Raw genomic sequence first — 23,780 nt, forward strand, 5'->3', positions numbered from 1 at the left:
GCTGTAAACTTAGTTCCACCATGTTGGGAAGCTGAGGTGGGCAGAGCCATCAGACAAAGCTGCCATTTCAGTACTAGCCCCTGCAGTTTAATGCAATAAATTCACAATAAGGCCAAATTCAGATGAAATAAGACTTTAAAGGATTCACAATATGTGTAAAAATGTACGTAGGCTTGGAAGAGAGAAGAAAATGAATATACAGTTATATAAAGAAATAGTTTTAAAAAAATAGTCTTTAAAAAGACAGTAGAGGTAGTATTAAAAATAAGCCATGTAAAGATGAATATTACACAAAGAATCTGGATTGTTTTGTCTTTTATATTTTTAACTGGAGAAAGATATTTGATTATAAAGGCTGCTAAATTAAGCATGTATGTGTCTGTGTGTGTGTGTGTGTGTGTGTGTGTGTGTGTGTGTGTGTGTGTACTATGTATGTATTTTAAAGGTATCTTACTTCAAAATTTAGATTTAAGGATATGTTACTTTGGAAGGAAGTTCTGTATTTTTCCCCCACAGGAAACAAGAGGTTATGGATTTGTTACAGATTAAGATAAAACAGATTTGACCAGCCAAGATTCCCTGAAAGGTCTCCAGCAACACAATGACCTAGATCATCCAACATCTAAAATCAACTTCAAGGCAATTGGCCCAGTCAATGCAGCCTCACAGACTATTTCAGTCAGGACTTGACCATAATTCTTAATTTTCTCAGGATCCCCATAAGAATACAGCACCCTCTATCATCAGGAAGTAGCTTAGAAAATTATGCCCAAATTCCAAATAACTGGATTATGAATATTTGTCCTTGTTTAGGTTATTGGTTACAAATTGTTATTGGTCATAGTCAATTGCTTTCTAAAAGAAGAAAGGGGGATATGATATAGAAATATAAGAAAAATAGTTTACATTGCTATAGATTTTAGTTTATTGGTACCAACTTAGAGTTAATTTTGCTATTATATATATATATATATATATATATATCTACTCTTATTTAAGATATTATGTTTATGTAACTCATTTAAATTGTAATGAATAATTAAGAAATACAGATTAATAATGTCTTCTCTGATAGTCAAACTTATATTCATGTTAAGTTTTCTAGGTATACATAGATATAAATTCAAGTAGTTAGATAATCTTGAAACGCTTCAAAGACCTACAAAATATGGCATTTATAATGTTTTAAAAGAGAAACATGTCTGCTCCTCGCAGGAACAATTTACTTCAGAGAGGAGGATGGGCATTGAAGACACACCATATGGAGTTTATCTTTTTCTTGTAAAAAATAGCCATTTAGGCAAGAAGCTATTCTTACCTGGACTGTTTGACAAAATGTTGCATCAACTGGACATGCAGGACGTATGGCAAAATGGTCCTTCAGGTTCCTGCTTCACAGAAGAAACTGCCAGACATTCCACAGGACACAGAGAAAAGTAACTGAGTGACTAGACCTATGGGCTGAAGATGGATGCCCTAATGCTGCAGAGGAACTTTGGATAACTGTCCAGGCAGGCAGCTGTCTCTGTCGTTTCCAGAATTTTGGAAGTTGCTTACAATGTTCTTCCTGTTTACTTAGGTAATATCCTTCTGAAGTCTCTGATATAGTTGAAAACTAGATAGTTATAATTATGGTTTTCCTTGGTTATGATAAATATTAGATATGAAACTTTAGACTCACAAATATAGGATAGAAAATATTTTAATTTACAAAATACAAATAGACTAGATATTGCAATTATAAATGTTGCTTGATAACTCTTTGTTATATGTAATTTTACTATGTTAAAGTTAAAACCTTCCTTTCTAATTAAACAGAAAAGGGGAAATGCTGTAGGATAATGCTTTTGCACACAGGTTTAATAAAACACTGATTGGCCAGCAGCCAGGCAGGAAGTATAGGTGGGATAAACAGACAAGGAGAATTCTGGGAAGAGGAAGGCTGAGTGAGGAGATGCCAGCCCACCGTCCAGGGAGCAGCATGTAATGACACACAGGTAAAGCCATGGAACACATGGCAACATATAGTTTAATAGAAATTGTCTGAGTTTAAGTGTAAGTGCTAGTGAGTAGTAAGCCTGAGCTAATGGCCAAGCAGTTTTAATTAATATAAGCCTCTGTGTGCTTACTTGGGGCATGTGTGTGGCAGAGATTTGTCCAGACCACCAACAGGCTGGGACACAGGAAATCTTCAGGAACAATGGTATCTCTATGGCGTCCTGTAAGAAAGCTTAGATAGTTAGGTCTCAATAGGGATATACATAGAGTCTACAGCCAGTCTCCGACTACTGAGTAAGTTTATCTGAGATTCTGTCTAAAAATGTAGTATGATGGACCATCTCATCTTAGAACTGTCCTAAAGAATTTTCAGTCCAAAGTTGATCATTGAGTAATGTTCTCAGTTACAATGGCATCTTTCTGGACTGGGTAGAGTCACTGTTGTGAGGGCCCATCTTCCTTCTGGAGATGTCAGAGATTGTTATTGGAAAGATGTATTTTTTAGTGTAGAAAACTTGAATATAATTAATATCAAAATGGAAATGTTGGATTTAAGGTGATTTGAGAAAAGATTTCCAGAAATCAAGGATAATCATGGAAAAAATAGAATATTGACAACAATGGTCCCTAGATTACTGGTTTCTTCTGTCTCATACTAGTTAGCTCTTCTGATATGAAACAGAATCTCCTACTTTTTCTTTTAGCAATATGCTTGCGTTTAGAGAAGGAGAGAGCCACATTCTAACTCCAAAGCCAGTTTGATTTATACTATTCTAGAGTTAAAGAGACATAGAAGTTAGGCATTGAGATATTACCCTGTACTGTATATTGGCACCAATAGGTCCTTCCTTTATGTGTTAGACATCTAGGTGTCCAAGGCTTTATGATTTTTTGAAGATGGGTATTTCTATTATCCTGTAAAGACAAAAATATAGAACTCTGCCTTGACCATTGTTTGTTGAGTTTTTCTTACAACTTGTAGTGTTGTCAGATTGGTGGATGAGCTATTACTTCTCCTCATCAATGGGTTTCTTATATTTGAAACAATTTTTTTTATTAATTTTGTTGGTATCCATAGCTTTTCCTCTCCTGCAGAAACAAAAGCAAAACCTCTTCCCCAATGTAGAATGTATCCTGGTTTCCATTCTGAAGTCAACACATCTTTGAAGTAAACCAGTTGGCTTAGCTCCAGTTTATTTTGTTGTCCAATGCCTCTCTGCAGCTGTAGTTCCTTTTTCATCAGCATTGAGAAAATTCAAGGTTAATAAACCATTATGTAATCTATTCCTAGAAGTCATTTTTACCTGTTTTAGCTTATTTAGCATATCCTTTAAAGTTTGATTGGATCTTTCTGAGACTGCTTGGCCTGTGGGATTGGGTGGGATACATGTAACAGTAAGTAGAGCATGAGATAGACTCTTAATCTCAGGCTTGTGAGTTCATGCTTCATGCTGGGCACGACTTATTAAGATCTATCCATGTGAGTCTATTTAATGGGTGATAGAGAGTTATTAAGATATAAATTGAAGAAATACACACACAAATACAGAACAGAGTACACAGCTGAAGTCATCCTCTCATCTGACCAGAAGTAAATCCACCTTGCAAGCAGCAGGGAGAAGGGGCATGTGACTTTTCTCCCTCTTCTTTTAAGAGGTTGTGTACAACAGCAGGAAGCATCACCTCCTTCAGGGCCTATAGCTCAAAGTCATGGGTGGAGCAAATACCACTATAGGACCTGGTGTGGGCTTCTTCCAACAAGGCTGCACCTACACCAACAAGGCCGTATTGAATCCAATAAAGCCACAATTCCTAATCCTTTCTAATAATGCTTCTCCCCAATCATTCAAATACATGAATCTATGGTTCCCATTCTTATTCAAACCACCATACCAAGTCACCACATCAAATTAAACATTACTGATGTGTCTATGATACTTGGAGATTTTAAATATATCACCACTTAACAGGGGGAACAAGAGGTGCAGAAAGCTTTGAAGTACAGCAGTTCTGAAGACCTTGCTGAAACAAAAGAGAAGACAGACCTCATGGAAAGTTAGTAAAACATCCAAAGAAGAGGTGGCAGGATAGCAAGCCTCCCCTGTGGAAGTCTCTGTCTCTCCAAAGCAGGGAACCTGCCAAGGACAGAGAGTAAGAGTAGCACTCCTTCTGCTTGGGAGTTGAAAACACAGTAAAATGCCACTGGATTTTAATCTACATAACGTGTTAAGACATTCTGTGCTATGAAGACAAAACTAGAAGTTACCTGGCAATATGTTATTATTAATATTATTCCAATTGAAATAATCCTAAATAGTGAAAAATGCAAGAATAATTTCAGGTGTATCTGAGGTGTCTTTGCAGCTGGCATCCAAAGTATTAAAGTGAGTTGTCCACAAACACACAAGCAAAGATGCTCTACCAGACCCACTTTTCCCCTTTGTAATGCTGTCACATAGGTTATCACAACCTTCTTCCCTGCGACTTCATACCATTATTTGATGACCATGATATGACTGCAAAGCCATAGCTTTGCATGCTCAGCAAGAAAAGACAGGTCTTTCTGCACATGAAGATATCCAGCTCCTCTTTTGTTCTCTGCACCAGGATTTGTATGTATCAGTGAAAACCAAATCTGCTCTTACTAATGTTCTTTTCCTTAAAAATATCAGTTGGCTCATTCTCCCAGAGTTCAATCTACTCAGTGATACAAAGAAACTTTTTTTTTTTCATTCCTGCAGTCAGGAGAGTAAGAAACATTTCCCTGGATGATGCTATTATAATATTCAACTGCACCTCCCTGGTGAGAAGGGATAATTCGAAATCTTAAATAAGATATTCAATTTGAGATTAGTTAAGTGGTTATTTGGCTGAAGGGGATTTGACAAACAAGAGCCTCCCTGTCTTCAGGTAAAGGAAACATTTCACTGGATTTAATTAGCACTGGGGTTTTTCTGGCACTTCTCCATTATAAATCTTCAAGCATTTGAAGGATAATTAAAATTTCTACAGGTTAATAATCACAATAAAGTCGAATTTAAAATCAGATAATTCTTTACTAAAAAGTATAATACCAGTGTGTGTTTCCCAAGTATAGTTCATGAGAAATCTTAGTTAATATACAGTTTTACATTTTATTAACAATTGTGGCCTTGCTCAATTTGCGTTAAAATCACACAGCTTTCAAATTTAATACTTTTGAGCTTAGAAGAACATGTCATGAATAAATGTTGCCACTCATTTTCATCTGGAGTTCCCAAATAAGCCCACTATCTCCTGGCACAGAAAATGTACAGGTTAGAAGATCAATCTTTCTGTCTTTGAATTGTCTTTAAAGGGATTCTTTGCAGAGATAGAAGTACAGCACAAAGGGCAGAGCTCTCTAAAATCAGAAAGGTGGTGAAATATACCACTGTTCTGTCAGACATAGGTCCTGGGAAATGTATCCCTAGCTTTATTATTCTGTACTAGTTTTCTTTTTCTTTTCTTTCTTTTTTTGGGGGATGGGTTTCAAGACAGGGATTCTCTGTGTAGTTTGGGTGCCTGTCCTGGATCTCACTCTATAGACAGGGCTGGACATTGAACTCACAGAGATCCACCTGGCTCTGCCTCCCAAGTACTGGAATAAAGGCATGCATCACCACTCCAGGCCCTAGTTTTATTTTTCTACAAAATCTCATTTGCACAGTTTTTCTGCCCTTGTAACTTTCTTCATTGCTATTTTAATCTCTGATGTGAAAAAAAGGCTTTAAATATTAAGCAAGGCCTATCAAATGCTTCTGAGACATGGTGGCTTGTTTTTGAGATATTTCATCCGTGAAAAGTGTGGAGATTTTAATACAAAAGATTCATGCCAGCAAATGTTGCTCCTTTGAGGTAAAGTCATCCTATATGGAAGGTTAATGGGAAGGAAGAAGAGATAGTAAACTTGAGGTGCCACATATCTGCAGATTCCCAGATGATAAAGATGGAGGAATCTCATGAGATTCCAACCTGAGAAGCTGTTGGGTTGATGGCTTGGGAGGAAAAGAATTGCTTCTCTTTAGGAATATGGACACTGAGAGGTGCGATGATATATTTGTGTATCAAATAAAGCTTGCCTGAGGAGCACAGGACAGAATAAGCCACTAGATTAAACATAGAGGCAGCTGTGGCACACACCTTTAATCCTAGCGCTCAGGAAGCAGAGATCTCTCTGTGAGTTCAAAGTTACCCTGGACTACATGAGATTGTTTCAGTCTAGGAGAGAAACAGAGGCAGACAGTGGTGGCACATGCCTTTAATCCCAGCACTTGAGATCTCATGCCTTGGCTACCATTATTTGGGAAGCATATACACCATTAATCCTAGCACTATGAAGGAAGTGATATGGTTTGGCAGAGAAAGGCATATAAGGCATGAGGGGACAGGAACTCAAAAGCTTTTTCAGCTGAAGACTCAGAAGCTTTCAGTCAGAGGATTTGTGGAGATAGGATTTGGCTTCCATTTGGCCTGAGGATTCAGTAGTGGTGAGAAGTTTCTCTAGTATCTTGTTCTTTTGTCTCTCTGATCTTTCAGCACTTACCCCAATATCTGGCTCTGTTTTATTATTATTATTATTATTATTATTATTATTATTATTATTATTATACCATTTAGTGTTCAAGCAACAGATAAGTCAGTCGCATGTGCCCTGGTGGACTGCCCCACAGCTATGTGCATATGGGCAGCACTAATTAAATTAGTTGGATTAAATATATACCAAGTAGAAGAGAGATGTGGTGTGAGTGGCTAGAGGTTGGGAATAGGGAATGTAGATGGATATGACCAAGATACATTATATACAAGCATGAAACTTTCCAAGAATTAATAAAAATATTATTTAAAATTTTCCATGACCTCTGGATATTATGAGAGGATGTCATACCTTCATATGTTCATAAGGCAGAGAGGCATGAGATAGTACGTTTATTTGCAAATCATTCGAAGAATGACTTAAATATAATATATTAGCATTTTATTCAAAAAACTTATGTTCTAATTAATACATCACTGTAAGCTTAAAATTAGTCATCTGGGAAAAAGTTTAAATGCATGAATCTAGAAAGTGCTAGCAAAGCCCCAATCAATACCTTGTTTGCTTCTCTTCACCATGGCAGTACACTTCAACTTATTTCTATACCTCAAATGTCTGTTGGTTTTAGAGACACATGAGAGTTAAAATATCCCTAGAATATTCCAAGGCTGAATGTATAAAGGTTGATTATCTTATACTGTTGACATTTTCTTTCCTCACTTTTTACAAATTTTTAAAATTGTGTGAATATGTGTGTCTGAGTATAAAAATGTACATATGAGAGTGGGTGCCTGTAGAGGTGAGAGGTATTGATGCCATGGGAGCTGGAGTAGTGAGTGATGGATGCTGGGAAGCAAAATCTGGGTCTCTAGAAGAGCAGTTAATATCCTTTATCACTGTTTTTATTCCTAGTATAGAAGAAGGCTCTAAGTAAATATGTCTGGCTATTTTAATTCAGGTTTTCAATGTCTGTGTTGTTTCTCCCTTGCTGGTGTGGAGTACAATGTGCCCTTCTTCACATTTCAGTGCAGGCTGGATTTGGAGAGCCCCGGGTAATAAATCAGAAAGAGCAGAAGTGACAGCAAAGTGTGCAGCTTCAGAGGGTTGGACATTGAGAGCACCAAGGTACCTCCCCATCCACTTTCTCTCATCATAAAAGTGTGTAAGTATCGATTAGTAGCCCAAGCGAGGATAAAGGTTCTAGGGAATTCCATGGCATTGATGTAATCATGGTTGACAGCTAAAATACAGTCTCATGAGGAACCCTGAGTCAGACTGCTTCTTGTCCTCACTCTTGAACTCTCCCCATTTAGAAACTGTATTTTAAAAGTGCTTATTATTTAAAGCTGGAAATTTTTGGCTTAATGCTTAAAGCAGCAATAGATAACTACTATAACACGTGTATTTTATATCTGCTGTAAAATGAATTCTGACAATGAAGTTTTGATCATTCCATCTAGATGCAAAAATTCTCCAGAGGAACTACAATTGAATTTTGTACTCAGAAAAGGCATAACATTTCAGTCAAGTATTCAACATTTTATACAGTATATTACCAACACATCTCTTCCATTTCACAGCCTGGAATACTCCACTGTAGTTGATGTTTCAGCCAATAGGGAAGATTTTATTTTCTGTAGGTTATGTTCAGTGTGTCCGAGATTTTATTTGTTCATAAAGAAAAATGTAGTGAGCTTTTTAATGGTGATCATGGAGACTTTTATTTTCAGCGCCATCTCCAATCATCATCCTTAAAGAAATGTTAGCATGGAAAAATTTTAAAGGGTAGTAGGACATTATCTATAACTTCACAATGATAGAAATAGGAATATGATTCCTGCAGTCTGATATTTCTGCTGGTGAGGCTACTCCTGTCACTTTGCTTTGCTTCAACAGGAGAGGGGCTAGCTCTTCTGATGACTTGCGGGCTCTTTCCTTCAGAGATGCAGGTTATGGAGCACCTTGTTGGAAGGTTCACTGCCCTGGCTTCTACTCAACCACAATGTTTGTCTTAAAACTTTCTATTCCCCTCCACTTTATAAAACTGCTCTGTGTTATGTATATTTTGCCTAGAAAAAAGTAATACTTCTTTTCTTTCTTCTTTTCTACTTGCTCTTGATTTATGTTTTACATTATGTATCTTACTTCTCTTTAGGTTTAAGGCTTAATCTTTCTTATATCTGTCCCTAGGTACCCTGGAACTTTGTGTTAACTATGCTGGTCTTGAACTGAGAGATTACATCTGCCTCCAAATGCTTGGATTGAAGGCATTCACCACCACACCTAGCCCTTAAATGCTATTCTTTATACTTCTTTTCTGAGGAAAGTGTTTCCATCATTTTTTTCATTGTTATAGAAAACTACCTCACATTGTGTAATTAATAAAGAAAGATTTCTATTAAGCTTATGGTTTTAGAGATTGGGATGTCTAAGAGAATGCTCCAAGCATTTTGTGTGTATGTTCAATCCCTGCCAATTGGTGAGCCCCAGGTTCAGTTCCCATCTCAAAAAATAATATGAAAAGTGACAAAGGAAAACGCCAGCCATCAACCTCTGTCTTCCATCCATTTATTCCTGGGCATGTGGATGCTCATAAATATGCACATGACCAAGAACACACTCACACATCTTCAACACACACACACACACACACACACACACACACACACACACACACACACACACATGATTGTTAATGTCCAGTTAAAATCTACAATTCTCCAAGGATATGATTCTAGTAGACAAATTTGGCAGGTTTGATTCTTCACAATAATGTGCCATGAACTCTGAAAGTTCTTCTGCTAAGTTGCTTCCTATCTCTGTTTCCCAGGAGTGCATGGCAGGTGGAGCCATTCTGAAATTCAAGTGTGCCCACTGTTGTAGGTTTTATAATCAATGTTGGCAACACTTTAGCTTTGCTCCTATAAACTACTTACTGAATATTCGACTAGAAAAAACAGTTTTGCTTCCATATAAAATACACAGGACTTCAGACATGATAAAAAGTTTGGCTACGAGACAAAACAGAGTTAGTTACAAGTACATTTGCTATGTTGTCTCCTAAAGCTACCATGCACTTGTCACAAAGGAAGTGGTGTAAGAAAGGCATGCTCTCCTGGGTTTTTGTTTTTCCATATGAAGTTAAGTATTGCTCTTTCCAGGTCTGTGAAGAATTGTGTTGGGATTTTGATAGGGATTGAATTGAATCTGTAGATTGCTTTTGATAAGATTGCCATTTTTACGATGGTAATCCTGCCTATCTCTGAGCATGGGTGATCTTTCCATTTTCTGTTATCTTCTTCAATTTCTTTCTTCAGAGACTTAAAGTTCTTATCATACAGGTCTTTCACTTGCTTAGTTAGAGTTACCCCAAGGTATTTTATATTATTTGTGGTTATTTTAAAGGGTGATGTTTCTCTGATTTCTTTCTCAGCCCTTTTATCATTTGTATAGAGGAGGGCTATTGTTTCTTTTTTGTTTGTTTGTTGTTTTTTTTTTTTTAGTTAATCTTGTATCCTGCCACATTACTGAAGTTGTTTATCAGCGGTAGGAGTTCCCTGGTAGAGTTTTTGGTGTCACTTATGTTTACTACTATTTCAACTGCAAATAGGGAAAGTTTGACCTCTTCCTTTCCAATTTGTATTCCCTTGATCTCCTTTTGCTGGCTTATTGGTCTAGCTAGAACTTAGAGTACTATATTGAATAGATATGGAGAGAATGGACAGCCTTGTATTGTTCTTGATTTTAATGGAATCTTTTGAGATTCTCTCCAACATAACAGTAAATAGGATATCATGATTTGTTTCTGATAGTGTCGTTCCTGTAGTAGAAGCCCTGTAAAGGTAAATATTAATTTGTGTGGAATCCTAAGAACCATCTGTGTATTTATTACTTTTCTGTTGCTATGAAGATACAACACCATGACCCAGGCAACTTATAGAAGTTTGTTTTGGCATATGGTTCAAGAGAGAGATGAGTCCATACTGGCACAGTGGTGGCTGGTGGCTAGAGACAGAAACTGAGAGCATACATCTTGAACCACAAGGAGAAAGCAGAGAGTGTACTCAAAATGGCATGAGTGTTTTATCTCCCAAAGCCTGCCTTCATTGGTACACCTCCTCCAGCAAAGCACTCCCCTACACCTCCCCCAAAGCACTATCAATTGGGGACCAAGTGTTCAAATGTATGATCCCATGAGTGACATCCTTAGTTAAACAACCACAACCTGAATTGCCATTACCAGCATGACTTGTGATGTTATTATTGATTGTACAAATATTTTGCCTTTGGGATTTGTTCTAGCAAAATAGAAGTGTTTGAAAAGTTTCTGTATAATATATTAAATTAAGAAAATATGTCAGCTGTGCCCATCCCAATTCACCATTCTTTTATAGTCTTCTTCATTTCTTCCCATTTCTGTGCAAGATACTCCATGACACAGCAAGCTATCTCAAACTAGGTTTTTCCTATTTGCAAGGCATATTGGTTTACACAAAATGGGACATCTATATTACAACCCTTCTCCCCAGTATTCAAGGATTGCTAAAGCCAGATATTGGGAAGAACTGCTGTGAGACAGTATCTTCTGGACATGACAGGGTCATCATTGCACACATAAACTCACAGTAGTTGTGGCTATCTGCACAGGACCTGTACAAGTTCAATCCAATTAACATCTCAGCATGTGGAAAAGAAGGGATCTCACATCCCCACCACCAGTGAAGGTTCTATTGGCAGCTGATGGCTGCTTGGGGAGGAAATACTACTTTTAGTTAGAGTTGTGATCCCTGGAAAACTACCCATGCTTCCATGATTGTCCTTACACTCATGCACATATGGATGGCAATAACTAATCTCAGTGGTTAAATTTAAAAGACATGAAGTTAAGAGGAAGACAAATGGAGGAAGTCTGGAAGGAGTTGGAGGGGGAAAATATGGAAATATAGGTTTGGATATAATTAAAATACATATTTTGAATATGAAATGTTCAAAGAAAAATAAAATATATTTAAACAAATACAAAATAGAACAAAGCCAAATAAACAGGAAAATGCTCAATCAAAAGTGTTTCACCTGCAACAAAACCACAAGACTTAATACTGAGTTCTTATGAGCAATTTTCTACACCATGTGCAAAACTGAGGAAGGAAAGTCTTTCCCTGCAATGTGGTCATAAAAGAATAGCCTCCTGCATGAACATGAATGTCAGACCAATGCAATCATTTCTAGCAAGTAAAGGTGAGTGAGTGAGTGAGTGAGTGAGTGAGTGAGTGAGTGACTGTGTGTGTGTGTGTGTGTGTTTTAGATAAGTGGTATGTCCTGCTAGGTGTCAAATTGTTTATTGTTGTTATTTGAAACACACTTCCTGTATATCCACTTGTTTCCTGAAGACAGAAGCAAAGACCAATGCTTTCTTCCTGGAGAGCTTAGATAGCCCACTTCTCCTGTGTTTCATGTAGAGGTAGGTCAAATGAAATAACACTTTATGTGTGTAACTCAACAGCAAGGGCTGACAAATAATTTGATGCTGCATTCAGAAGGATGAAAATTTTTTCCCTTGTGTAAATATTGTGCCATATTTTGAAAAGATTGTGTGATATTTGAGGTGTGGTTAAAGTTTCTAGTGTTATGTCCCTCATTATTAAATTAACATACCTACCTCAATATGTACATATTTAATCAAATATTCTGTTTTATCACATGGTAAGTATCCTCCAGACAACCACTTTTAGCTCTACTTTCTGATGGCTCATTGGCCCCTGTTTTTATCAAACCCTTTGCATTTTCTTGAATCACATCATACATGTTTTGGATTATTTTTACATAAATTCAAGAGGATTGAAATGGAAAAATGATATTTGTAGTGAATTTATAAACACATGTAGAACTCAAGAATGATGTAATAGATAGCCTTCTGAATTACGAGAAATTAGTAAACAAAAGTTATCTTCCCTTTGTCTCTCAGTAGTTCTCTTGGTTATTTCTTTGGGAAAAATTATACCCAGTCCCATTGTGCTGCTAGTTTAGGAGATGAGGGGGGAAGGAGGGAATAAAGGAGAGAGAGAGAGAGAGAGAGAGAGAGAGAGAGAGAGAGAGAGAGAGAGAGAGATTACATCTACCTCTTCTTCTCTGGATGCTGAGAGGATATGTATCCATAGTCCCTAGCAAGATCCATTAAGGTTCCAACAGTAGCAATGATCCAAAGAGGAAAAGGGTGAATTCAATCTTTTCTGGGCACTCTTCCAGACAGAAACTTGGCCAGGCATATTGCTGAGGACAACTGTATCTGCCCTCCTTTTGAGCCATATGAAATGTGGCACATGAAGAAGTTGGAAAATGGTTTGCATGGTTTTGAGCAGCTCATTTAATCCAGCACACAGCTGAGCCCTGATGGAGCAGGTCTTCTGGGGATTCTATTGATGTAACAATGATCACAGTAAGTCCCCACTGCTTCCTTCACTTTCACTTAATGCAAGAGAAAACAACCACTCTTCTTTGGAGTCCTCACAATGATTAAATAACATAATGAGTACACAGTGATATATACAATTTGAAAAAATGAGAGTTGCTTTACTATCATTATTATAGTCTCCATTCACAATTTCTTCCTTCTACATCTGTGTTTCATCTCTTTATTTTCACGTCAACGAGAAGTCCTGTGCTGGGAATTAAAATCTTGATAGTATTTTGGCAGAGAGCTTAGTGTTCTAACACATTCCCACTTTCATTTGCATCTGTGATTTCCACTAATAAATAAATGCACTTCTGTCTGGACTGTCAGTACTACCTCTGTGTCTTGTCACCAGCCAATGAGAACTTCCTCCCCCTAACTGTTCAGTACTTACTTGGCAAGGCCAGTCCCAGCCACTTGTAGAGTCTGTATGCTTGTTCAGACATGGGAGGTACTATAAACACATTGGTACTATTATTAAGTAGTGTTGGCATCCTTTTTATGCTGAAACAGGCTAAAGGCAATAGCTGGCTGGTTAGATAATCAACAAGATGACAAAGAAAGGTGAAGTGAAGGACATCTGCAGCAACTTCAACATCCTACCTCAAAATAACTTTGCCTGCATTTTTCCTATCATTGGAGCTCATCATTGTGATTGAAGAATGGCAGTCTTCAAAATGCATTGGTTTGGATAGAGAAAACAGAGTAAGCAACAGGTCTAGGTCTCATTGTAGCATACCTTCCTGTGTGTTTATGACCCATAACAGATCACTGTTACTGTCTTTCATATGTAACATATGAATTAACTTTTACATATGTATGAATATACCTAAATAACGTATAAGTGTGCACTTACATCTACCTATATGCTATAAAATTTTATTTAATCTATTTACCACACCATTATGCTGCAAAATTTGTTATTCACATTCTATATGAATAAGTATATATATGTGTGTACATAGATAGTAACATTACATTTTTAAGTATTTTGAAACTTTGAAAGTTCATTATAGTGAATGGGGAAACAAATGATAGCAAAGAATAAGGACATATATGTAAGAAAATGTCAAAGTGAAACTCATTACTTTGCATGATAACCTAAAAATTTAATTAAAAATTAATAAAATATATCCAGAAAGTTCATGGATTATAGTTACAAAAACAGAATAGTAATGTTTTAATCTCAATATGAATTTCAATTGATAAAAATGACATTCAGTGTTGTTTAATTTTTAGTTCTTAAAGAGAATAACTGCACACTTCAATAATTGTGATGCTCCTGGGACCTTTATATACAGTTTACAATTATATTAATAGTTTAATAGGCATATTGAGTTCCTTATAATAATTTCTTTCATACCTGATTTAAAGTAGGTTTCATTCAAATGTTTGAGGACTACATGTTCATTTCAAAGATGAAGGGAACTAAAACATCCATGGTCTTAGAAATTGGAAATAACAAAGGGCAATTATTTTTTAGATATTTATTCAGTCCTCCTTATTTATATGTGTGTACATATTCACATTTGTGGCAAGTAGTGATGATTGAATCCAGGACGCTGCATGTTAGGCAAGTAAGAGCTCTACCACTGAGGAGGTTCCTCGCCCTGTGGTTTCTGTTCAAACTATTATTCCATCCTGTGACATTTTAAATTCAGCTCTTCACAGCTCACAGAATTTTTCTTATGCATTTGCTTGGGAAAAATAATTTTATTTCTATTTTATGTGTATGGGTGTTTTGACTTGATGTATATCTGTGCACCACATGTGTTCCTGGTGCCCGTGGAGATCAGAAGAGAGTGTCGGATCTCTTGGAACTTGAGATACGGATGATTGTGAGCCACCTTGTTGGTGCTGAGTACTGAACCCGGGTCCTCTGCAAGAGCAGCCATTGTTCTTAACTGCTGAGCCATCTCTCCAGCCTCTAGAAAAATAATTTTAATGGAAACCATCTATGTTAAATACAATTTTGTTACGATGTCTTTAAATAGTTTATATGTACTCATTAAGTCTTTTTCTATGCATAAAAGCTGTTTTATACACACACACACACACACACACACACACACACGATTTTTAAGCAGGCACATACATATTCACATATTTAAATACCATAGTTATTCATGATGCTTTTATGATCTGGAAATGTATGTCTATCTTTAAAATCCCTTCACCTGTCTTGTCATAGAGAACCTCAAATGTTGGCTTCACACAATGCTCTGTAGGGCAGAGTCTGACAAAAGTTCAACATTCTTGGAAGCAGAATCAGGTTGTCAAATATGAGTCCCTGGGAAATTTATGAACTGTGTGTTGCTTCTGGATGTGGGGAAGTGGGTGAGGCTACCAGTCTTATTGAGGGGCCTCAGGCTGAAATGATGATAAATGAAGGTTGTCTTATTCTTTTACCTTTCCTCTTTCCTGCCAGAGAGGACTTCTTCCTTCTACTACTATATTCAAATACTTCATCTTTGCTTTGCTTTTAGGATGGCATCCTTAAGTAGCTAGGGCAACTAAATGGTGATCCTCCTGCCTCTGCACCAAAGCCAGATCAAATTACTTTTAAACTACCAACTGGTGTTATTTTGTGTAAAATGAAACAACAAAAACATCAGTCGTCCCTACCATTTTATGTGTTTGATACCTATTAATTAGGTTTCACATCTTTCTGTACTTCCAGAAATATGACTCTTGAGGTATGAGAAGGTGTTTGCTGGGCTTTCCTTGTGATGCTCTGTGATTTGGGGGACTTTTTATTGTGCTGTAGTGTATAGTGTGGTGATTTTTTGGAACACACTTGCCTCTTGAGCATGTGAAGTCTACTCTCCCATATGCTCAGAAGCATCCCCAATGTTTTTTTTAATTTCTGGGTGATGTGGTCCTAAGGCTAACTTTGAAAACTGGGGCAATGCACTTTGTCTCCAAACAGATGGTTGCTTTTCTGCCTTTCAGATCCAAGAGAAGCATTCCCTGGACATCTAAAAATTTTTGCTTCTGAAGACAAATTCCCCTCTCCCTTACTCTTGCTCCTATCACTCTAATGCCTACTGTGTTTATTTTTACCTCTTGGTGTCTTGAAACTATCTGATATATACAATAGCAATATATGTTATAGTGAATTATATGATTTCTTTAATTTTCCCTACTAGTATGTATATTTTATGAAGGCAGCTATAAGATATCTGCCTTACTAGCAGTTGTATTATTGCTGTTATCACATAGGTATGTTGACACACACATATAAATCAATTTATATCTATGTTCTGTAAACCACAGATTCTAATCATTGGGTGCAACATTTATAATAGCCATTTTCTTGCAGTTTTCCCACCTGGAATCATTTTTGAATTCTCTTATTATGAAAGAGACATCCAAACATGCATTTTTCTTTAAATATTCATTTTTCTTTTTTAATTAAGTGTGTGTGTGTGTGTGTGTGTGTGTGTGTGTGTGTGTGTGCAAGTACATGCACATGGGAGTGAACATGTAGAGGTAAAATGACTGCTCTTGGGAGTCAGTTCACTTCTGCCACCTTGTGGGATCTGGATTGAGTTCAGGTCATTGCCAGGCTATGCACAAACATCTCTACCCTCTAAAGTTACCTTACCAGTCTCAAATATGAATTTTTCAAACGCCCATTTTATTATTTCTTTAGGAAAGAAGCAAACAAATTACTGATGATTCAGAAACCAAATTTAGGGCTCTTATTTTTATTCTACTTCCTAGCTAGCATTCTTCCTTCCTTCATTTTTATCTAAACAGCAATTATTTTACTTAAATTAATGTCTAAGAATAGATCCTTGAACACAGCAGTTTGAGCACTAGCAAAGAAGAAGGGCAGGGAGGTGTTGATTCTTGACAAAGAGCAATTGGACATGTAATTAGAGGTGCTTGCTGGGTTAGGCTTGCCCCATAAAGCCACCTCAGAGATCAGGGCTAAATAAAATGGACTTATTGACATGCTAAGCTGAAAATCAAGGTTTGAGTTTCATCAAACATTTATCTAGTGCCCCCTAATGGCAATGTCCAGTGCTAGATGCTGAAGGAATGTGAAGAATAAGCAAAAATAATCCTTGCCTAAAGGAACACAGGATTTGGGATATTGTTTCACTTTCTAGTCTGTTCTTTTGAATTCATTCTCCACATTCTCTTTTCTAATTTCTGTCTCATTAAATGGCATCTCATAGCCTCTAGTGCTCACAAGGGCAAGAGTAAAAAAAAAAAAAAAAAAAAAAAAAAAAAAAAAAAAAAAAAAAAAAAAAAAAAAAAAGACCATCTCTTCCAGTCTCCTCTACCTGGGCAGCATCACTGGCCTTCGCTGTGTCTCCTCTATGGCATGAGCCTCTGGCCAGATGTAGTGCTGTGTCTTCAGCTTCAGCCTAGTTGTCCTGGCCCAAGGATTCTGAAATACCCATGTCCCTCCAGTTTGCAAAGGCTTCCTCTTGAGGCTTATGTGTTCTTTGTTGGCAAGTTGGCTTTTGTTATTAAGCAACAAATCCCATGTTTAATCACTTCTGTATGAATTACCTATGGACATTTTCTGTTTTTTTACTTCACCCTGACTGACACATGAAATGGCCCACCATAAGACAGAACAGCATACATTCTGGCCTGGAAAAGAATGAAGGATCAGAGCACTTAATTTTTGAGGTGAAAGGGAGGCTAAAAATAGTCAGGATATTTATTCTCATTCTGAAACTGGGCTAATTAGCAGCAATATCCTAACCCCAATAGACCTTTGGGAAGACAAGGCATGGTTTAGTGTTTGTAGACCCAATATGAGGAACAACATGTATCTAATGAGATTTCCATTATGTAGGCAAGCCACCTGACTGAAAATATTTGAATCTAGCCCACGTTTTTATCTTCTACTAATTTTAAACCACCTATCTAGCTCTTTTGGGAATGACTCCCAGAGAATACCAAAGCTAGGAGGGGGTCATCTTCCTCCTCATTATATATAAGAAGACACTGCAGATTGTGTACGTTAAAACAATTTGCTCAAGTTTGCACCTCTGCACAACATATGTAGAAGCCCCTTCTCCAGTTCTAAATGCAAAGCTCTTTCTGTCCTACCCTAGGAGCCCTTAGCTGACCCAAGTTCCATCTCACTGCATCCAGGTTCTGTCCTTTGGTAACTACAAGGATTTAATATCTTTGTTCCTTATTAATAGCATAAAAATTGAACTAATAGGAACAAATATATTGCTCATTCCAAAGTAACCATTTTGGTGTGATCTTTAAATGTAATACTGTACTTGAATAAAGTGATAGGTATTGTACAGTCGACTGGGATGCAAATAGAATTCAGAGAATAAAGCACATTGTGAGTTAAAAACTCAAGCATACAGAGTTAAAGGTATTTTCACAAAATTAGCATTTATGAAGTCTTGTAACTGCATCATTTTTATATAAAAATCTAGACCATGTTTTGATATTAAATAAACACATTGAGGCCAAGACTTTAGAGACATTATCTGTTTAATAAATATGATTGTAAAAGCAATAAACAAGAGCAATTATACATTACACTACATAGTATTTAACAAAAAATACATCAAAAAAGTCATTTTAAAATTAGAAGTAGTTCCAATACTATAAGAAAATGTTCATTTTTTTTTTTTTAAATTGGCTTCCTATAAAAATAAGTTGGCAAATGAGGGGTTTCAATGCTCAGTTGGAATCCTGGAAAACACAGAACAGCTGCCAAGCACCCCATTGCTTTCAAAGTTGCTGTTTGGAACTTCTGGAAAAAAATCAAAGCAAACCTCTGCAATTTGGACAGTGAATCCAATTAGGAATAAGGCAAAGGGGAAATGTTGATGGGTAGTTCAGGGTAGAGCATGCACAGTTTTCCCTCTGGGCTTTTAAGAAATGTTGCAGTATCCAATTTTTAGCTTGCCCTGAATCTTCCCTTCTATGTATTCCTCCCCACACTCTTTTGGCCTTAACTTTGCCAGACTCCTCATTGTATTTGTACCTGCTATTAGTGAGAAGTAGGCACTTGGGTCCCTGCCACTTAAGGTTCACAAGGTTACTTTTTCCTTGGTATTCTACTGCAAGGCCTGGTATGGAGGTTCTCAAACTTGAGCATATATCATAATCACCTGGATTGGTATTGAAACAGACTGTTTGGGCCACCATGACCCATGAACAGAAAACAATACTGTTGATCCCCTAAAATTTCCAAAATAGCAGGTTCTGTTTTAGCCTAGTTTGAATCTGCATTTCCAACAAGTGTAGGTGACACTGATAGTGTTGTCCAAAGATTTACAATTTGAGAGCCACTGGCCAAGGTTACAGGGACCCTGAGTTCTCCTCTGAGCAGCAGCTTGCTTCACCAATCACCTATAGGTGGGAGGGAGCTTTGAGGAGAGGCACATGAGGACACTGGAGAAGCTGAATATATCGCCAGCAACTTTTGCTCACTTTCTGGGATACCAGGTCTCTCAAGCCCATCTCTATTTTAAATGAAGACTTACAGCCCCTTCTTTCCTGTGTCTCTTCATTCATTCATATCATTTCATTGACAAATAATTTTCAAAATATTATTCTAGGCAAGGCACTGGGATAAATCAAGAGTGGTCTTCCATTTTTATTTTATTTTTTTTCTTTTTTTGGAGCTGAGGATCGAACCCAGGGCCTTGCACTTGCTAGGCAAGTGCTCTACCACTGAGCTAAATCCCCAACCCTTCCATTTTTAATAATGACTTTCAAGTTAGAATAATTTGAACTGCAACTCTGAGGATTCCCTGCACTGGTTTGAGTGAACCTATTTTGGATTTCAAAACCTTTGTCTTCCAGACTAAATATGGAAGACTCCAATTGAACAGAATCAATAAGAATAGATTGATTATGTCCCCAGGCATAATTTATTGCACAGGTTCACATGGGACATCTACCACAAAGCTTTCTGCTTGAGTAACCTCTGGCAGCAACTTTCCTACTCTCCCCTTTCCTTGACCATCCATGTGTAGGGGTCATGTGATCACTAATACAGCCACAAAAGGGCAGGAGTCATACTGATCACTGGGATACAACAAGACCCTTGACAATACCCTGTTGTTAGGTTTAGGACACACCCGAAAAGGAGGCTGGGTTCTGGAAGTGGTTTACCAGAACATCTGTCATCCTCACTTGATAGTGGATTTTTCCTGTCCAGAAAAGTAAAGAGACTTCAATCATATAGAAGCACTTCAGCAGGGGTACAAGCTCTGCTCTTTTCTGTGGGCCTTCTTTCATAATTCCTTTGAGGAAACTGATTTTCTTTTGCTTTGAGGCCCCGAGGGTTGTGAGCCTTACTTTTCTGTAAGCAGCTTTTAGTCTTCCTTTATATTAACTTATTTTTTCTTTATAAATACCATGACACTCAAAGACAGGAATGCACACATGAAATCAGCAAGATCATCTTAAACAATCTAAGCCTCATCCAAATATAAGAGAAGATTGCTTTCTGTAGTTTTTTCAATATTTCCATATATTAAGTTCATTAACCTGCTTTCTTCTTCTGGTTAAAAATCAATTTTATTTTACAAATATGGTTATTCTATAGAGGAAATATCAGATAACAGCAACTATCATAGAACATATTACCCTGCAGTATAGTCACACATTCAAAACATTCCTCAAGAGAATCTTCTAGATTCAGACCACATAAGATTTTTGTTAATGCGCAAAACCCCACTGTTCATCTATGTTTTACTTTCCAAAGTATAGGGCCAGATTTGGGTTGCTTTGCATGTATCAACTTTTTCACACACAGCATAAGTTTCCAGGTGGGAAAGATGGAGATATTTGACAAAAGAGGGTTCCAGAGGAAGAGACAAAGGGGAAATGTAACTGAATCCAGCTGGGCAGAATGCAAGCTGGCCAGAGAGCAGTGAAGCCGGCATGCGTGGGAGTGTAGAAAATTGATAAAGATGAAAACCTGTGAGAGGAGTCAGGGTTGGCCTAGGCTGGGCCAGGGTTAGGAAATACCAGGTTAAAAGTCCAAACTCTAGCAACACATTTGAGGAGAAAAAGTGAGAGCAGTCAAAAGATGATCGGGGGGGGACAAGGAGGAAAAAATTGAAAGATATCAAGAGAAATATGTCCACACAGAGATAGCAAACAAATGGGAAGGTAGAATAGTAAGTATCTACTGGAAAAAAATTTCCACTTTTTTGTCTTTGTTTGTTTTTACATTACTTGGGGCAAGGAGAAAATTTGAGCAGGAAATAAAGGTCCATTTCTGATATGCTTTGCTTCCTAGTCTCCCTTCTGTTCCTGTTGAACCTGCCTACATGGGTATGGATCTTTAACTAGGATCGTTGTCCCTGTGGCCACAGAAAATGGAGAGAAATCAGCCTGTGGTCACTGCTGACCAACAGAGCCACTAACACTAACTTAGGAAGGAAAAGTAACAATAAATAAAACAGAGAAGCAGCTCAGGGTTTCAAACTCCTGTGCATGTCTTTGTATCCTGTGAAAAGGCTGGAGATGGCTAATCCACCCTCAGCCTATAGTGCTAAAGTAGCTGTTCAATCTAGAGCCAAGAATACTTCCAAAAATACATGCAGATTTCCTTGGCCTATATGTTATGAATGTTCTACAAACATGACCGATCAGAAAAAGGGAAGAAAGAGGGAGGGGAGTGTTTTCCATTAAAATAGAGCACCTGTACACTGCCCCTCCAAACGTGTTCTCAAGGTATTGTCCACATGCACAGGCTTAAAGCTAAAACCCTTGTTGTCTGTGTCTGAAGAATTTAAAAGTCCCGATGCAGTGAGTGTTTATTTGTTAGCTTAGATTTTGATTGTTTTTATTTTATTTTTGTTTGTTTTACTGGCGTCCTCCATTCAAACATTTACATAGGTAGGGATTTCTTTTGTGCTTTGATTCTCAGCAACTATGGAAATACTTCCTGGCAAAATAGGAAACAGAACAACAGAAGAAAAAAAGAAACATAAAGTTAGTGGTCATGAAGAATGATGTACTTGACAAGAGCGAAATTCTTTTCTGATCAGCAGGTCTCCTGTAGTCTTTGGGGGTTTTCCTTAAATGGCAAATTGTGCCCCAGCAGATCCCCGCTTTGGCGATGAAGGTGGAGTGGCTTGTCTTGATCTTTGCAACCGGAGAGATGAGTCACCAGGTTGAGAAGAAGGGGAGGGAGGGGAGGGTAAAGCTACTCTCCTAAGAGAAAACGTGTAACACTTACTCATTTAATGACACTGGAAAAGGAAACGGTGTCAGAAACTGTAATGTGCTGAAAGATGTCTCTAGCAAAGGGGGAACTGCCACTTTAATAAACAGCCACTGTGATTCATACCACAGAAACGGAGACAAAGAACCAAACGACCCCTTAAATAAAGCAGCATTTGAGATGCGTTAGAAGTGAATAGACAGAGTATGTGGTACTACACTGGACAGTAAGACAGAAAAGCTTCTGTACTTTTTATCCCAATGCTATTGTGTCTTTTTATCACCCTGTCTCCACCAAATGAAAGAAAATTAATTGTGAAAATTGGACACCAGATGTGGCTGCAGTTGTTATTATTATCTCTGGCTAGTGCTACTCATTGCATTTAAATTTCCTGTAATACAGCCGCAGACCTTTCTCATGTCCACTTAAACTCATTTTTTCCAAGTAACAGATTAAAAATCTTTTCTGTAAAGGCATTCTAAGTGATCTGGCACCACAACTTTAGCCTGAAGCATGAACTATCATATAATTTCTCCATCTTAGTCAGCTATAGGCCCCAGGACCCAAGAAGAGATGGGGATCAGCGATGGTATTTCCATGAGTTTGTCTTAGTTCCTCAAAAACATTTTCTATAATTCATAGTAAGATTTAGCAACAGAACTTCAGGCCTCCTCCAGCTATGTCTCAGACTCCCATGCTTAGGCCCCAGGAAAACAAGCTCCATTGTCATCTAATGCCAAAACTTGTAGTCAACGCAGAAAAAGGTATCTGTGGGCTCCTCTCTAGCCTAATTCTCCAACTGGTATCTTAGCATCCCCATATCCTAAGTACTCTACAACTACATGTCCTTCCTTGTTCTAAGATCCCTCATTTCCAGGGCAGTAGTTTCAAGACAGCCACTGGACTAAAAGGGAACAACAACAACAACAACAACAACAACAAACAAAAAACAAAAACAAAAACAAAACAACAATAAAAACCCTTTCTAATGGTCAGATTAGCCAATATTCTTACATTGGGCTCTTCTGGTGTTCTAAAACAATTTGGTCTGAGAGCTATCTGTAGTACAGATTGCTGTGTTCTGTTCATGCCCTGTTTACTGCCTGCCTTTCTACCTACCTCCCCCAGACTCTAAAGCTCTGTCTCCTTAAGTAGCAATAGTTAAGAGACTATATGCTCAATGTTCACACACTTTGAAGCTTAGTGTTTTAGAAACATTTTTTTAAAGGGAGAGAATCTTAATGAGAGAAAAAAAAGCTAGAAAGGAGCAAGAAAGGGGCATTTTAGCTGTTTCTCTCATGAGTGTTAGAGCAGAAAAAAAAGTGGTTATATAAAGCCAAAAAGGGGTTAGAAGGTCGGTTAGTGTTGACTACTCAGCCTGGGCAGCTGATGGCCCCTGGGCATCATTTACCTAGGAGCTGTGATTCCACCTTCTCATCTACAAGCTGAGGTCAGGGTGAGGGACACTGGGCCTGCTTTCAGTGTGACTGACTGGACTGATCAGCTCTTGTTCTTTCTCATTTTGCATCTGGGCATAAACATTAATCCCCGGGATCTTCCTAAAACATTAACAGAAAGCATCACTGCTCTGTTCC

General features: G+C 37.6%; 1 protein-coding gene across 5 annotated transcripts in view; it reads right to left on the reverse strand.

Moving 5' to 3' along the window:
- Window positions 1-14,099: 14,099 nt before the first annotated feature.
- The window catches only part of Sorcs1 (sortilin related VPS10 domain containing receptor 1), a 535,816-nt gene continuing 526,135 nt past the window's right edge, over window positions 14,100-23,780 (reverse strand). The window contains exons 26-27 of one of the 5 annotated variants that reach the window (XM_036172182.1): window positions 23,597-23,744; window positions 22,147-22,175 (exon numbers count right to left, since the gene is read on the reverse strand). In XM_036172182.1, the coding sequence (XP_036028075.1) occupies window positions 23,624-23,744 (121 nt within the window). In that variant the 3' untranslated portion in view covers window positions 22,147-22,175; window positions 23,597-23,623. Of the gene's footprint in view, window positions 14,932-19,658; window positions 23,745-23,780 lie in introns of those variants that run through there. The other 4 variants (XM_036172192.1, XM_036172212.1, XM_036172201.1 and 1 more) reach the window with 4 other exon arrangements.

This window comes from Onychomys torridus, chromosome 1 (assembly GCF_903995425.1).
Source record: "Onychomys torridus chromosome 1, mOncTor1.1, whole genome shotgun sequence".
Classification (NCBI taxonomy): domain Eukaryota; kingdom Metazoa; phylum Chordata; class Mammalia; order Rodentia; family Cricetidae; genus Onychomys; species Onychomys torridus.